This window comes from Prinia subflava, chromosome 14, assembly GCF_021018805.1.
Source record: "Prinia subflava isolate CZ2003 ecotype Zambia chromosome 14, Cam_Psub_1.2, whole genome shotgun sequence".
Classification (NCBI taxonomy): Eukaryota; Metazoa; Chordata; class Aves; order Passeriformes; family Cisticolidae; genus Prinia; species Prinia subflava.
Window position 1 is genome coordinate 4,052,824 of NC_086260.1, and position 17,299 is coordinate 4,070,122.

At 42.1% G+C, this 17,299-nt stretch overlaps 1 protein-coding gene across 10 annotated transcripts in view; it reads left to right on the forward strand.

Moving 5' to 3' along the window:
• The window catches only part of FOXP1 (forkhead box P1), a 379,483-nt gene extending 365,412 nt beyond the window's left edge, over positions 1-14,071 (forward strand). For all 10 annotated transcript variants that reach the window (XM_063411788.1, XM_063411793.1, XM_063411794.1 and 7 more), the window contains 2 exons: positions 2,918-3,084; positions 9,126-14,071. In XM_063411788.1, coding sequence (XP_063267858.1) covers positions 2,918-3,084; positions 9,126-9,270 — 312 coding nt within the window. In that variant the 3' untranslated portion in view covers positions 9,271-14,071. The remainder of the gene's footprint in view (positions 1-2,917; positions 3,085-9,125) is intronic.
• The last annotated feature ends 3,228 nt before the right edge of the window (positions 14,072-17,299 follow it).

A 17,299-nucleotide genomic window follows, 5' to 3' on the forward strand; every position in this document is an offset into this window, starting at 1 on the left:
ATGCCCTGATTTGTAGTGGAGTCTGTGTGTTTGTGTGGGGGTTCAGACCTGGTTTATATATTGTGGATTAATCCAGGAGGCAACACCGTGCGTGTTCGTACCCCAGGTGGTTCCTGGGGGTCACTTTTCAAGAAGTTCACTGATGGCCATGGGTATTTGCTTGGGCAGTCATATTTTGTGGAAGGTTTAGTAGACTTCTCTCTTCAGAACCAAGAAACAAATTAATAGGAGGAAAATGATGTTTTGCCTTTCTTCTGATTTTTTGAGTTTATGCAGTAACTCCTGCAAAGCTCAGGAAAGCATGTTTAAATGAAGCAACTGTAAATACCATTCATTAGTAACTTATTTTCCCTTGAGTCTTGTGAAGTGTGATTTTTAAAGACTGCTTTGTCTCCTGAATAGTATTAAGATTACAAGCACATTTTACATTCATGAGGCTGAAAGGCAAAAATGAAATGATCCTGCATTTCTTCACATTGTTAACGATGTGACTAATTTCAATTAATATGGTTATCATATGGAACTGTTCGTGTTTTATTTCTGAAACACGTGTCGTTGTCGTCATCTCCAGCCATTCTTGTCTTTGGTGATAACCTCCAAACTGTTTCCATTCCCCACTTTTCCTGAGAGCCACGTCCTCGTGCCCCCCATAGCTGAGCTAATAGAGAGAGGAGCCAGGTTTGCTGCCACTGTCACCCCTCTAATAAATGTGGATGAATAATAACCATTGCACTGAGGCAGGCCTTCTTTAGGGTGAAAATACACCAGCAGTTCCACACTTCTCTCTCCGCTATTGGATTTTGGAGGCAAAATCCCAGTGGGGTCTCTGGGGCTGTAGAGGATCTGGGCACATAATGCAGGTGGCCACTGCCATGTGGGAAGTTTGGAGCTCACCTGGGCAGCAAATTCCTCTAGGACACAAGGCTGCCTTACCTGCCAGGACCTACATTCAGTCTGATTAATAACTGATGAGCAGTGTTGCCCCCAGCTTTTGTGGGCTCTGGGAAGGCCTGCTCCTTGCACATCCCCATGAACACTGTGGGGTCTGCACAGCAGGCTGTGTGCTGCTGGCATGGCAGGCTCTGTTTCTTTTCCTGTGGGGTGGCAGAGCCACCCCTCTCCTTCACCCAGACCCTGCTGTCATCTCCTCTGTCTGTTTTCCCTTGTGGCCAGGGAGAAGAAGCAGCTCTCTCCCCCCTCTGTCTGTGGAAGGTACGGGGACTCCATCTCTCACCAGTTCTCCCTTTGCCATTGGGTCAACAGGGGCTCACAGAACACCCCCTCCCCTATTACTGTCTTCCAAGCAGATACTCCTGGTGTCCCACCTCTCCCCCAGTAAATTACTTTACTGCAATTACAAGTTATGGCTGTGGGTGAAGAGCTGGAGTCATTATTTTGCCAAGTGCAGGAAATGTGAACCATTCTTTGCGTCCCCTAATCACAATGAGTTTGCTGGTTGTTGAATCAAGAAGATAAAAATAATCCTCCCCATTAGAATAGCTTTTGTAATCACGTGTGACACTTAGGGCTGCACATGGAGAGGTCAACATAAGGAAAGAATGAAAGGGGCCGTGCTCCTGGAGGTGCTGCAGTGAGGGCTGGCCCTGCCCTCCCATCCCATCCCATCCCATCCCATCCCATCCCATCCCATCCCATCCCTCCCCACCCTGTCTCTGGCTGTGCTTGCCTGGGAAGAACTGCCAGCTTGGCAGCAAGCGCAGAGTTTTGTCCCACGAATTAGGAGCAGGCATTTGGTGAGCAGTACGTTTGCATGGATTCCCCTCCCACGGGCCAGGTTTGCATCATGCAGACCCAGCCTGATGGATTTTTTTTTTTTGCTTGGCCACTGCAGCCAGCTGACCTCTCCCCAGAGCAGGTCAAGTGCTGCCGAGCCAGCGTCTGTGGCTGCCCGGCGCTGACACGGCTCGGAGAGCCACGGATGATGTCAGCCAGATCTAGCTGGGATGGGTGAAGTGGTTAATGTCCTTCCAGTCCCTGGGCTGCAGCCTCGGGAAGCTGTGCCTCCCATCCCTGTGCCTCCCTCCAGTTCCAGTGCCTCTCATCCCCACCAAACACCGGGCTCCTCCGGGGCTCGGGGTTTCTGCGTTCCCACCGCTGCTGCGCCGGGCCGGGACTGTGCTGTCAACATGAGCTAATGCTGACACACAGTAAATATTAGCAGGCAGAACGGTGGGAATCAGAAGGAAAATATTTAACAGTTCATTCTCTTCCTACAAAGATTTCCATTTAGAAAGTTAACTCCAGTGTGCCGCTGCATGGTATTTCCTTAGAACGAAGGGGAAAAAATCAAAATAAAATAGTCAGACCTGTAGCTGCTAAGGTAAGAATTGAGTTGCTGAGGTTTAAAAAATTCCACGTGGAGTGGTTCAGCTCCCAGGTAGATTGGTGCAGCTCTGATCCATTTAGCACTGATGGCAGCGCATGTCCCAAGGAAAACCAAACTCAGTGATGCTGCACTCCTGCTTGGTACCCGCTCACTCCAGTGGGAAGGAGATATCAGCTGAGCCAGCTTCAATTTTTTCCCCATTTCATTAAAAACAAAGCCTGAACCTAAGCCACAAAAAATACCCCAAAGACCCAAACATAATTTCATGAAGCAAAAATAGGGAAAGGACATTTTCTTTTTTTCTAGGGTGTGTAATTCCAAATAGGGAATGGAAGGCTCCATCCTCTTACAAGCCAGTACAACTGTGAATCCTTAAACCCAGATATAAACGATGTTAGATTTCCCTTGATGGAACCAGGGCAATACCTATCAGAAAGTACAATATTTAAAAGAACCTGTAATTACAAATAATGTAAATGTGGAGAATGTTTTGGAACGAGTGAGTGTGTTGTGCAGCATATGAAAAACGTCAGTCATGGCTCTTCATGGATTTGTTTGTGTCCTTGGCAGGCTTCAATGGCTGAGAACAGTATACCTCTATACACTACTGCTTCCATGGGAAATCCCACTCTGGGCAATCTAGCCAGTGCGATGAGGGAAGAGCTCAATGGTGCAATGGAGCATACGAACAGTAACGGGAGTGACAGCAGTCCAGGACGTTCCCCTATGCAAGCGATGTAAGTATGGCAGGGCCACGTGCTGACCCTAGGTCTTGTCCTCCCATCTGCTTAAGGGTGACTCTGGAGACTCCTAGCTCCTTCCTGAGCTTCGTGGATGGAGCAGCAAGAGACATCTACCTCTGTCTGGAGACGTGTAGGGTGGTTAGAGCATAAAAGAGCCATTTACCAATTTCCGCATAAAACTGAGCAGCTCAGTCCAGTCCAGCAAGGGCACGGGGCTATAAAATTGTTCACTTGTTTGCAGTTCTCTTCTTTAAACCTTGCAAAACCTCACAGGCAACTATATTTCTTGGAGAAAACCGGTGATTTCTCTCCCCTTTCGTTTACGTGATGAGCCCGGCCTGTGGGGCAGAGCTGGGAAACGCTCTTGTTTGGCGGATCCAAAAAAAAACCACTCAACGCAAAACAGTCTTGCTAAGCATTAACATGAAGGTCTGTGTGATTTATAGATTGCTCTTAAAATATCAAAAGGAGAATTAATGGGGGCATTATAGCAACAGACGGCGGCGTAATGAGCGCCTCCATAACCGCGTGAAGTGACGGGGGCTCGCTCAACGCGAGCGGCACCCGGGCAGCGGGCGGGTGGGTGCAGGAAGGGGTAAGGCAGGAAGGGTGTGATGCCCCGATGGGTGTGTGCAGTATTTATGGGGTGACGGGGTGAGTTTGCAAAGCTGTAAACTCCCCCTTCCCCTCACATCATGCGCTGGGTAATTGGCGGCTGGCGAGGAAGCCGGAGTTTACAAGTGCTGTCGTTCCCGAAAGCTCGGCGGAGCGCTTGGGTACCTGTGAGTGACCGTGCTGCCTGTCTTCCCCCTGCTCCTTAAGACAGCCTGTAAAATTACTGGCTGGCTTGCCAGGGCTCACATTACACATTAAAAAGAGAACTAATTTGTAGTCTTGGACTTCAAAGTAATTTGAATAAGGGATTTACAAAAGTAAGTCTAAATCAAAAAGTAGAAAAAACATTAACCTAATACCACGGTAGTAATTAGTTGTGAAACTAATTAGCATTTAATGGCAAAAAAGTTTCCCACCTGCATAATGTGTTGTCAGAGGGGAGGGGGCACGAAGGAATCTGAGGCTCTGGATACTTTGATATCGCAGTGTTTCAAATCAGTGCACAAAGTGCTTTGAAAAAAAAATCTTTAAAGATGGCAACATTCATTTTTAATTAATAATTAATTTAAACATTGTCTTTTACCATTTACTTCAAAACATTCGAATAATGTGTTTAGCTTTTCCAGTGATTGTTTGTGCAGTATTAATTATCTCTCCCAAAGTAACGTTGCATGACACACTTTCCGTCTCTCGCAGACGGATTCATCTCCAGGCAGTTTTAGTCACAATTTGTTATCCTCTGCCTGTGACCACGCAGGGCCGGCGTGAAGGAGGAGTGGAGGGACATGACTTTTCTCAAAAAGCAAGACTTCTCCCAAGGGTTTCTCCTGGCCTAACAGACAAGGATGAACGTTTTATGATGTTGCGTTAATCCAAGTAATTATTTTTTTGCAAGTTCAAGGCTAGTGCAGTTCATGCACTTCTCATTTCACCTAAGGTTTCCTTGTCTTTGAATAGACTGAGAGGAGGGAAAAATAACCCAGTTGAAACAGGCTAGGGCATCTTCCAGAACTGTGCATAGCTGTGCCCTTTGTTGCACTTAATAATCATCTCTTAGCACATTGATACCAAGGTGAGGGGCACAGAACAAATAGTGGAGAGAGAGGAGGTCGGGGGAGTGATGCCTCATTTTCATTATTCACCAGAAAATCCAATTTTCTGTTGTAATATGGAAATGATTGTTTCCTGAGTGTTTTCATTTTCTCAGAATTGATAATATATGTGTTCTCTGCTGAACATTTCTTTTTGCTTAAGTAAAATGTGGCTGGGTGATATTCCAATACCAGCCTGGGAGCTTCCCCATTATAATGGTGTTTCTAAGTAGTTTGAAGGGATCTAAAGCCAGAGCACCATTCACACGTCATAGGGTTTACCCTGTTTACTAAATAAAATCATGAGTCAACAGCAGCCTTACAGAGGTTGTGAAACCTTTTTATTTTCAATGCTCCTGCTTTGTTAACAGCATGTTCATTTTTTTTCTCAGAACAGATTTCCTTGTCATAATGCAAATTATTTTTTAAACAATCTCAGTGTACTAGAAGAAATCAAGTTTTAAACTTTATTGTAAGGTTTAAAGGACCTTGTTAACATGACAGCTAAGAAGTCTAACACTTGAGCTGAAGTCTTACTACCACTCATTCGTTTCCTTTTTATGACACATTGAACCACAGCTAGGGTGGGTTTTTTTTTCCCTTCTCTCTCCCTCCTTTTGAAACACTAGAAAGTAGTCGCATAATTACAGCTTGGGGACATAACACTTTCATCCTGATATGCTCCAAAGGTAGCCACAAAGCAAACTACTCCATGCTGTGTGCACCACCAGAACTCAGTGGCTTTAAACAACAGTCAGCTTTATTAAAAACTCCTCTGTTCCCAGAGTGGACAAACAAAAGAATTACTCAGATGTGAAAAGAAGGGGAATCTGTGTTCAGCAAGGTTATTTATTGTTAACCCCTTCTGGAGTCCCAGGCATCTACTTAAAAGGAATGTGCTGAATTTCTGCTGTTGTAAAAACAGAAATGGGAAACCCTTTCTTTTCTTTGCCTTCTTTCCTCCCCCCCTTGCTTTTTCTTGTTGCTTAACCCAGCATTTACCTTTTCTGTAATTCAGCAGACTGAATTCTTCAGTCACTAAAGGAGGTCTTCCTTCCCCATTTTGAGGATTTGGTGAGGTGGTAAATAGAATTTCAGGCTTAACATGAGAGGGTATGAAAGTCTCCCTTTGCCTTCAAGATTATTTAAGCTTATTTATTTCACTTGCTCAGAAATGTTTGAGAAAAATCACAGATTTGGGAAGGTTTCCTCCTCACATGCCATTTTGTGGTTACAGCTGACAGAATACACAAGGAGTTGGATTTTTTTGGCATTGTTTTCCTTGCAGCTCTCTCCCTGGGGGTTGTGTTACCCAAATAACCTCCTCATTTAGGGGATGGAGGTTTTGCCAAGCTCACTGTCTGATGTTTGTGCAACACGTGAGGTGCTGGGGGAGGCTGGTGTGACTCTGCTGCCTGTGGCTTTGTGGCCCTCTCTGGCTTTGTCTCGCCCAGACTCGAGCAGAGCTTTTCATAATTTCTGTTGCTTCTCACACCTCAAGTTTTGTTTTTTGACCTCTGGGAATCACACCAAACCTCAAAGAGAACCTCAGTTAAAACCACCTGGTTTCATAACGAAACCAGAAGAGGGGTAGAGTTTGCTTTGGAAAGGTTTGGGGATCTTTGAATGAGCTTCCACAGCACTTTGAGTGGTTGTGAGCACAGTGAGCACCTGTCTAACCTGCTGGCACCCACAGTGGTGGGAATGCATTGGGACACTGGGCAGCCTTTGGAGAAACTCCAGTCCATGTACCAAGGCTTCTCCACTGCATATAACATGTGCTCTGCTCTCCCCTTTGGAAATTTCCCTTCTGTGTTTTCAAAAATAATACTTTAAAAAAAAATAAATAAGCCCAGCAGCAGCAGCATCAAAACCAGAAAGCAAAAAAGCAAGACTTTGACATTAAAACAGCAATAAAAAAGATCACTGCCATAAAGGCCGAGTAGCCCAGGCTTTATTGGGCTCTCAGTGCAGCCGCTCTTTCCCCCTTTTTCTTCTGTTTTTCATTTCATGTTTTCTCCCAAGTGAGGGGCCCCACAGCCTATTTATTCATAATGTAAATTTTTCTAGTTGCAGGTATTCAGCATAGTTTAATATTCACTGAGGCCATGAGCTGCTGGGACAGGTAGCACATGCACCTTTCCAGAGTGACAGTCTGCTTGCAAGACTTTTTAATACATTTATGCCAATTCTTAACCTCTGATCCTTGAATTGTTTCCTTCCAATCTTTCCTGTGTGCCTTCTTTTTCACTAGTTAGGTTAAAACTGTATGAGCTGTGCTCTCAGTGTGTAATTTTTTCAAAAATTACGTGACATGCAGAGGAACCTCTTCAGTCCCAGAGATGTGTTGATAGGATACACATTAGTGGATTTGAAGGGAAAAGATGAGTGTACATGGATACTGCATCACTTCTCCCCCGTGTTCCTTCGGATGAGTTGGAAGGTGCAGTTAATATTTAAGTATTGATCCAGCACTTCACAACTCAAAAAGTTGAAACAAGCAGGGACTTGAAAGGCATTCACAGCTCACATTAGAATTGTCTGTAGTCAGCAAGTTGGATGCTTCCTAAACTGATCCAGGCTCAAGCCTAAATAAAAAAGTAGAATACAGGGGTACAACTGACTAATTTGAAGTAGGCAAGGCTTTGGTCTGTCTGTGGATGCCGAGTACATTTTCCCTGCCCAGTGATTTATCCTTGCTGTCTGTCCGTGCAGTGGAGTACAAATAGTGTTGTCGTTCCTATCCACACAAAGCATAAAATACAACACAGCTTTTTAAAATCATCCATTTTAAAGCAAAGCTGTGCAAGCAGGGGAAAAGTTCTTACAGAGAAGGTGTGTGCTTCAAGTTGTGTGTTCATGCTGCATATGTGAAAGGGTTAAATCAGTCTGCACAGAGGAAAATGCAAGAGTCTTGGGGGTGGATATCAACTCAATGAGAGACAGAGTGGGACTTGAACTCATTAACACTTTATTTTAAGGGATTGCCTACAACATCAATTATTTAGGAAGCAAACAGGGTCTCCATCGCTGTGTCGCATTATTAATACTTGGTAATGTCAATAAAATCCTACTTTCCTATAAAGTCCCACCAACAAGACACTATTGACTCACATGGCTACTTTACATTTCAAAAGCTGCCGAACACAAAAAAAAAAAAAAAAAAGAAGAGAGGTAAAAAAAGGTAATTTGTATTTGTATAGGATTTGTTGTAAATATGATTTACGAACAACATTTTTCAATTGTTATCATACCCGTTTTGAATGACCAAGCCCCGTTCCCCTGCGGGTTATTCATGTGCTTTGCTGTAATGAGAAATTTGGCAGATCTCATCTCTTTAGTACATCCTTGTGCCCACCATGAGCTGGGGATCATGTTCTGCCTTGTTTACAGCTGACAGTGTTATTATTCTCGTTAGGACTGTGCTTTCTTATCATATTGTTGTGTTGAGCGAGCCTTTTCCTCTCTGTTTGTGTTTCCTGGCAGGGCTTTTCTTCCCTTATTGACAGTTTGTAAAAATATGCATTAATTTGGAGTTTAAAGCATGTATCATGGTGTCTCTTTGCTGTGTTTGCTTGAAGTTGATTAATGATAGAACCTCACTTGGGGTCGTCCTCTGGAGAGTTGTCTCACAGGTTCTGCATGTTAACGAGAGGCGCCGCGCACACAGCGAGGATGATTAGCCCGGCCCGCGCCGCGCGGAGGCCTTGGCAGGCCGCTGCCTCCCCCTTCGGATGCAGATTCCACTTATTTATCCAAAGATCATATTAACTTAATGTGTCAGCCGAGAGCGTTTCCCCTCTGTCCCCAGACGGGAATGCTATCGAGGTGCTCCTCCCAGAGTGTTTTTCCCGGGGAAGCTGAGCGCTGCCTGCCTGGCACAGCCTTCGTGGAATCTTAGAATCATTAAGCTTGGAAAAGCCCTTTAGGATTATTGAGTCTGGCCATTAACTGAGCACTGCCAAGCTCACCACTGTACCATGTCTGCCTGATTTCTGAAGAATTCTGGGTGCAGTGACTGCATCACTCCCACTGGGCACCCTGTTCCAATGTTTGGTCACTCTTTCAGTGAAAAAATTTTTCTTAATATCCAACCTAAACCTCCTGTGGGGCAACTTGAAGCTGTTTACTCTTGTTCTGTTGACTGTCACCTGGGAGGCTGTGCTTGGCTTGGTTTCCATGGACAGCATGGACACTGAGGGTCTTCTCCTTGGTGACCTGGAGCTCTCAGACCTGGCCCTCCAGGTCTGAACCTCCCGAACCACCCGTGCTGTCAAAACCATTTTTTAATGAGCAGCTTGCTGATTGTCTGTTGCTTTGTTTTCCCAGGCACCCCGTGCATGTCAAAGAAGAACCATTAGACCCAGATGAAAATGAAGGCCCGCTATCCTTAGTGACAACAGCCAACCACAGTCCAGATTTTGATCACGACAGAGATTATGAAGATGAACCTGTAAATGAGGACATAGAATGAGTATGTCTGACATCGTTATCCTGAGAATGAAGATTGGAGGAACACGTCAAACTTAGCTGTGAAATCTCTCCATTATTGTACAGTCTGGAGGATTCTCAGTCCACTTTGACAACTATGAAATATGTTAACTCTTAGTGCCATCAAGTATCCCATTTGGGAGTATTTTTGATTTTTCTACTTTTTGTTGAAAAAAGGAATTTGTACTCTGTGCATTGGATGGACTTGTTTGGTACTTGGGATTTTCCTCTCTTACAGTCAACATCAGTGTTGTAAATTTGCTAAACTGATTCACTTGCATTTAGCAGCCAGCTGTGGACTGCAGGTCCTGCCAATTTTGGACACTTGAGGACATCAAACTGAGCATGTACACCTGAACTGCAGATCAAGTCTTTGCCCAGATTTTAAGGATTCCAATGGACAACATATTTGCACAGTACTGCATGTTGATTATCACTGCCTTTACTCCATTTTTTTTTGTTTCGTTGGTTGGTTTCTTTTTTTTTTCTCTTTTTTTGCTTCCATTTGGGATGGGGAAGGCCTGTGTGTGCACGTGTGTGGGTATGTGTGTGTGCGTGTGAGCGTGTTATATCGGGGAGGGGTTCAAAGAAAAAATTATCCCAAACTTTTTAATGTATTGCTTCTATTCCCCCGCCCCACTTCTCCTCTACCATTTTAAGTTCTGACCTCAGGCCTCATCTGGGCCCAGGGCCTCTCAGAGGCTTCAACGTTTTCTGTACTTTGTGATGAATGTTAATAGGTGTTTTTATTATACGAAGCTGAATGTCATTGAATTGTTTGTAGTTTTTTCTGTCATTCATTCCAGTTTCCTTCAGATGCCACCATGTTTTCTTTAGCTATGGAAAACATTCCATTTCGGTGTCTCCTTTTTTGTTGTTGTTTTTTGAAAAGGTCCCAAATGCTGCACGATACATGTGGAAGGGTTGTCCAACGGAGAGAGGAACGAAGTACTGCAAGAATGAGAATGAATGACAGATGAACATAGAAACACTGTAGGAAGCAACACAGATTCATTCCACAAAGCAGTATTTTTAATATATTCTTGTTTTGTTTGGGTTTTTTGATATTTTTTTTTCTGATTTTTTTTTTTGGCAGCAACGGTGAATATTAGCAAATGCCACAAAATTGAACAGCACAAGGAAACATATGCAGCACCAACAGAGTTCACTTTTAGTAGAGAATGAATAGTACAGTGGCAGGCTCTCGGTTGTTTAACACAAGTTCTAAGGGGTCAGCAAATCTTTCTGGAATATTTTAAGATTACCGAGATGGGCACCTAAACATTTACTATTACAACTTTATTTTTTTTTCCATTATTTTTTTACATTTGCATTTGCAAATAGTGGTCGGAAAGATGACTTCATTAAATTGTTACTGTACGTGGTGATGTTTCACGGTTAAACATCAGTTCAGGATTGCTTGGTGGCGTTAATCTGTTTGAATACAAATTAGATTTCAGACTGAACTTGTTACGGGAGTTAATAAGGACGGGGCCCCACTAATGCTAAAGTGTTAATTTTCAGCTGTGCAAATCCAGTACTGCAGTTAGGATTGTTATGCAATATTACACCAGCCAGTATGGAAACCTCGCCGGAGGAGTCGGGAGAGTTGGGAGAGAATTGGCGCCGGGGCTTGTTAGGCAAAACTGGCAAAGCTCTGCAAAAAAAGCAAACACGACATACAAAATCTGTTGCGATAGGTCAGTAAACCTCAGTCACCAAACACCTAAACATTTTCATTCTGCAACCACTTTTCCGTCACTCATTTATTTATGTAGGACTGTAGCTTTTTTTTTATTATTTTGAAAAGCCTTTCGGAGCTTAATTTATATTCTTCTTTGTACTTTTTTTTTTTTCCTAAAATTACCAAAGATATTACACAAAGGTAAATTATGTTCTCTGTTATATGCTTTATCTTATGAAGCCAAATATCCTCTTATTGTTGATCAAAGGAGGTTGAAGAATTTAGAGGGAAATGACAAGATGTGGGCTATTGCTAACCTGAGAGGGAAACTGCTCCTTTATTCTAGAAAATTTAGAAGGCCAAGTAGATGTCTGAACCAAAGTTGTTACTTTTTATTTGCAATTCTTTACAGTGACCAAAATGAAAGTCTGTAAAGAGGAATCAAGGAGAGCTTTTGAGGTTAAAACTAGGAATCAGTGTTACTGGGGGAGCTATGAGAAGGGAGCTGAAGAAAGAAACAATTATCTTGTGGAAAATTAAAGTATCAGATAAAGGAGACAGTTTAATAAAACACAGAAGAGAACAGAAAAGCTCCCACAATTTAACTGGATGACATAATGGTATTTCTAGAATTAAAAGAAAAAAAAAATTTTTGGTCTTTGGTTCTACAGATTGTGTGCCACTTCTGTTCCGGGACTGTGCTGGGATGACTGCTTTAATTTTGGTTGATCTTGGCACATTTACTCAGTTTTGTTTTGGTTTTGGTCAACATTTTTCATAAGGAAATAACACTCCTGTCCACTCACAAGCTTTGGTACAAGAAATTTTATTGGCAGTTACTTTTATAAAACTCGACTCTGCTTTCTGTTTCAAAAAAGACAAGGAAAAAAAAAAGGCAAAAAAAAAAAAGGGCAGTCTGTGGTCATTTGGACACTCTGTAAATTTTTTTTTAATTTTTTTTTTTTTTCTTTTCAGTTTTGGTTTAAATTATATCCAGGCAGCTTCGTGACGTGCCGGCGGTAGCCAGACAGGGATCATGAGAATTGAGCCCTGTGCTTCAAAACTGAGTGGTTTGCTGGTTAGTTCGGTATTCAGAAGGGGGATAAAAATCTGGTAGATTAGTTCATTCTCAGCATGTGTAGCTAGACATGAGTAAAGATAACAGCATGAGAAACTGTTAGTACGCATACCTCAGTCCAAACTGTTAGGGAATGAGTAAATAAAAAAATACATTTCACTCAGTTGCACTTAGTTGTATGTCTTGCATGCTTAGTCTAAAGACTGTAGCAAAAATAAAAAAAATTTAAAAAAAGAGAAAAAGAAACAAAAAATTAGAGTTTAACATATCTGGCAGGTGTTGCAGCCTTGCAGAAGAACCAACTGAAAATCTCAGGCTTTACATCAAGCAAACTTCACTATGATTTTTACAATTCTGATTCTGTATCCCTTTGGATATACAGTTGCTTCTTTAGGGAGGGGTTTATTATGTTGTACATATATATCCCACTGTGTCTGTGTGAGCCTTTGTCTTTTGGGGGGAGGGTAGGGAGGGAGGAAAAGGTGGAAAGGTCCTTTTTTTAGATATCATTCCTCAAAAGGAATAAATGCAGACCTGTTTGTCAAAACACCTTTTGCTTTTTGTGCAACTGCTTTATATTAACTATACTAAAAAATAGCTTTGAAAAAAAAACTACTGTATGTAATGGAATTGCAGAATACGCTGCACATGTATTTTATTTAGTTATCCTTGCTTTAAGAATATTGGATGACATTTGCTGACATGTGGGAGAAAATCCCTGACTTTTTTTTTCAGCTTTTAAATTGTAACATAGTTGACAGATTTTTTTTTTCTCCTGTTATCATTGATCGAAGCATTTTTGTACAGTTTTTGTGTTTAAGCTGGTTTTTTTGATACTTTCCCACCCCTTCTGTTATCTTACCACTGCCTTTTCTGGCTGTCTTAAACAAAGTTCATATATTTGAAAGAAAAAAAAAATCATTTAAAAAAAAAAATGTTTTTCTCCTGCTGCAGTAAATATTTTGCATGATGAATTCCAGGGTCACACTTTCAAAGTTTATCAGTGAAGTAGTGATTAATAATGGGGAGTGTCAAACTATTGAACTTTTTGTATAAAAAAACAAAAAAAAACTTTACAAGGTGCCAAGATGTAAAGACAATTTGTTACATGTTTTTTTTCTCAAAGAAAAGCGTACATTATGAAAGTAGTACCATGTATCAGGTAAATCGCTGTCAGGAATGAGAGTCAAAGCCTTCCTTGTCCACAAAAAAAAAAAAAAAAGTTTGTAAATGTAAAACCTGTTAGGTTTCTGCATTCAACTAGAAGTGACATGAAAAAAAAATAAATAAAATCAAGGCTTATGTAGAACAAGTGACCACAAAAAAATGACCTTTTTTTTGATTCTCACTCGCAAGAGTCCCGCTGCAGGACCTGCACCTCCCCTTTCCTGGAGCTCAGCTTCGGGGAGAGACTGGGGCAGGGATGCTGGTTCTACAAATAATGCAGATCATTAGATATTTTATATATATACATACATAAATATATATATATATAAAGTTTTTTAAAATAATTTTGAACTATTGTAGTTTTCAGATCGCCAATAATCTCACGTTCATTATAGCATGGAAAAAAAAAACCCAACGTGTTTAAACTCTTTTAAAATCCTTTGGTACCTTTGGTTAATGAACTCAGAGTGATTTTTTAGATGTTTCAGAAGTCATTTAGTATTCTAGTCTTGCGAGGTGAATTTGCAGTTCAGGACTGCATTTTAATGGGCCCAGAACAGGTAATCAAGTATCTTCTACCCATAAGCCTTGATGAAAATGGTACAGTCCAGACTGTTAGCATGGTGCTTCGTGTGTATGTGCTGCCAGTAACAAGATTTTTTTCTTTTTTCTTTTTTTTTTTTTTTTTTTTTTTTTTGATAAGGCATAAAAGAAACTCATTCCTTACATCAACTGTAATTCCATCATTCCATGTCTGTTGATACAGACAATAAAAAATGTTGTGTAGTCAGTACTAATTACTGACATTATAGCATTCTCAAATGCAATAAAAATGCTGGTTGTTCACACTGGTAATGCAAGTTGCCATGTCCGAAGTTCTTGTTTTGTTGTTCCCCCCTCACAGTGACTCTGATGTCACATCCCCTGGTCCCTGCTCCGTGGGCACCTCGTCCATGTCCCAGCTCATTTATGGATGGACAAATCTCATCTCTTTCCTCGAGTCTTCCCCAACACAAGTACAAACTTCCAAATATGAAATATTTTAGTGGTGGTTTCGTGGAGAGTCTGTACAGGGCAGTTGGGCGAGGCTTGAGCACTGGAAGCAAGGAAGACACTGTCGTTCAAGGAATTAATCCTCTTTTCCAAGGAAGCCCTTCAGCTTTGCCCACTGGGGTCATAGGGGGTTATTTACTTTCTCACTGGACTCTGTTTCAAAGCTTGAAGGAAGGGATTGAGGTCTTCATCCTGCAGTTCATTCCCAGTGCCCTGATGGGAATGGTGCTGCTGGCTTTGGAAGGAAGGGCTGGGAATGTGCACTCATCCCTGCCAAAAGGGGTTTGCATGACCAATCCCTCGATCCACAAAACTCTGAGGAGCAAAGTCCCAAGTGGTGCTGACACCTGAGACAAACTAAAGGAAAAACCCACCTTCTTTTTCTTTCGAGTAAGCACACATTTATTTTCCTCATCAAGTTTTGTAAAGAAAAATAAAATGTTTAATAGCTAGCATTAGCAGCAAACTGAAATTTCAGAGGAGAGATTTTTCATGAATAATTCATTAAAATTTCACATCTGCAAGATTAGTCATCCAAATAAAATGCTAATGTCAAAAACATGCACCGTCTATAATATTCTCATCAAATCTTTTTGCATATAATGATAAATGCTTAAATTAGTACAAATGATTTTATAAAAATATTCTATCATAAAATTATACCAGATAACTATTTTTTGGGGGGGAAGGGGAAGAGAATCTTCACACACTCATTACAGTGTGTCTCCAAATGGTATTGACTGGTAGATTTTAATAATTAAAATACAGAGAACACAAATTTGGCCTGGGTTGTGTGGTGCACTTTCATCACTTGTGAGATTTTAGTAAACTGGAGAGGATTTGTGGGATTAAATTTCCGAAAGTCACGGGCAGAGGGGATTGAGCCAGAAGCTGATGTTTGATGAGGGGTGCTCTGCATCTGTAAAATGAGGGGAGTCAGCTCCAGGTAGGGACTGGACGAGTCCAGCAGGACCCTCAGCCCCTCTCTTGGAGGACAGTGTGTCCCCAAACAGGTCACCAGCAGGCAGATCAGGGGCTGCAAAGCCATCACAGGTTAATTGGCTGTCCCACCTCCCTGGGCATCTCACCTCAGATGATTTGGGGGTTCAAATGTCGTAGTTGTCATCTGCTGGCTGCCCCTGACCTCGGGTTTGAGGGGAGCTGCTGGAGAAGGTGCCACATGCTGAGGAGCTGGCACTGGGCTGAGCAGCAGGACCATCATTTCCCCTCCTGTCCCAGTCAGTGCTGCCTGCAGCAGCGCATGGGAATCTGGCTCTTGGCCACTTTTTGTATCATCTTTGTGTTATTAATCACATTTCTCCTCCCTGGCTGCTCCATCATGGAACATCACACAATGCCTTCCTACTCCACCAGCAAGACCCAGCTGGGAAATACCTTTTCCAGGCAGAAACACTGTTTTCCACCACAGCTGAAAAGCAATTTTATGGGCAGTGGTGAGGCAATGCGTCTCTGAGGAATTTCCAAAGAAAACTGGAGCCTGTGAGTAGTTGTTCTGGGTTTCTCCTGTCCCAGAGGGAAAAGCTCAGGAGCTGGAGGCCCAGGAGGACATGGCAGGCAGTGTGCTCCTTGCACACCCACCTGCTCCCTGCAGATGATCCCATCAGTGACATTTCACTTGGGCCACGATCACAGAGTCTGACAAACTTCACATTATCGGACTAATTTAAGGGACTGGCAATTCCTGGTGCTCGCAGGCAGCCGCACATACACACACTCTTCCTCACAACAAGGTGTAATTAGCCCTTCTTGACCTATTAATCAGGCTCAGTCTTCAATGATGATGTTAAACGTTCATTTAATGGTGTGTTAATCAGGGCTATCTTTCATCCTCATCGCAGTGGTGGTTAATTCTGGCACATTGAACGCTCCTCATCCTCCCATAGCCACGAACCACCATTCTCCTCAGCAGAGGTGGTGGGATGTGATCCTCAGGTGTGTCTGCAGCTCCATGGTGTCCACACCTGGTTTTTCCCCAAACCCTGGTGCTGGGGCATAGCAAAGTCCTTTTTTGCCCCATTTTATTACCTTCATTGGAGATCTTCAAAGCACATGAGCTGGAAATGGTAAACAGCATCAACTTGGGGTATTTAGCAGAAAATAATCCCTCCTCTTCCTTTCTTCCACAAGAACTTTCTCTGTCAACCTGGAGGAAAATTGAACCCCCCCCATTTTGTGCTACATTGTCTGTATTTATTTAGAGGAGTCCAGTGACCATTTTTTATGCCTCTCAGAAGCCTGAAAAACATTTTTTTTGTTGAAGTTATAATGTTAATTTGAAGGTAACCGTCCTTTCAAGGATTAATTCCAGCCAAAGCAATAACCATTATTTACCAGAGTTTGACATTTTTATCACTCATCATATTAGCAAATTTCCATTGAAAATGCTAAAATGGTTCGTCATAAGGCACATAACTGCTTTGGCTGTAAAAATGACCAACACAAGTGCCTGTACTCAAACATTAAATTATACTGTAATTAATAAAGACAGTTAAACTGTCTACTAGCAACAGCAATTTAGGTAACCACATTTGATCGGCTATAAATTGTAACTACATTAAAATTCCAGAAATATTAGCAATATGGATTACTTGATGGAAATAGGTGCTGATCACCAACACTCCTATTTTACAACGGAAGCACAGGTCATGTTGGCCACAAAACTGTGGGCGAAGATCAAGGCTGAGTACTTTTAATCTTGTGAAACAAGCAATTACAAATAGTTGCATCGATTTGTTAAAAAGCTTTAGGTGACATAAATTGTTTCCTGTTTAGCTTATTGCTCTGATACATAAATGTCAGCGAGTGTGATATTAATTAGGGTCACAGAACAACAAGGGTCGGGTGATATAGTGTGTGATCCGGGATGTGTCAATCCTTTGTGGAGGCAGGAGCAGCCAGGCCCCTTCGTGCTCAACGCCTCGTTTTATGTGATGACAAAAGAAAGCAGAGGAAACTGTATTTTAATACGTGAAGTAATTGCTTTAGTACTAGTATAATTTTATGGTTTAG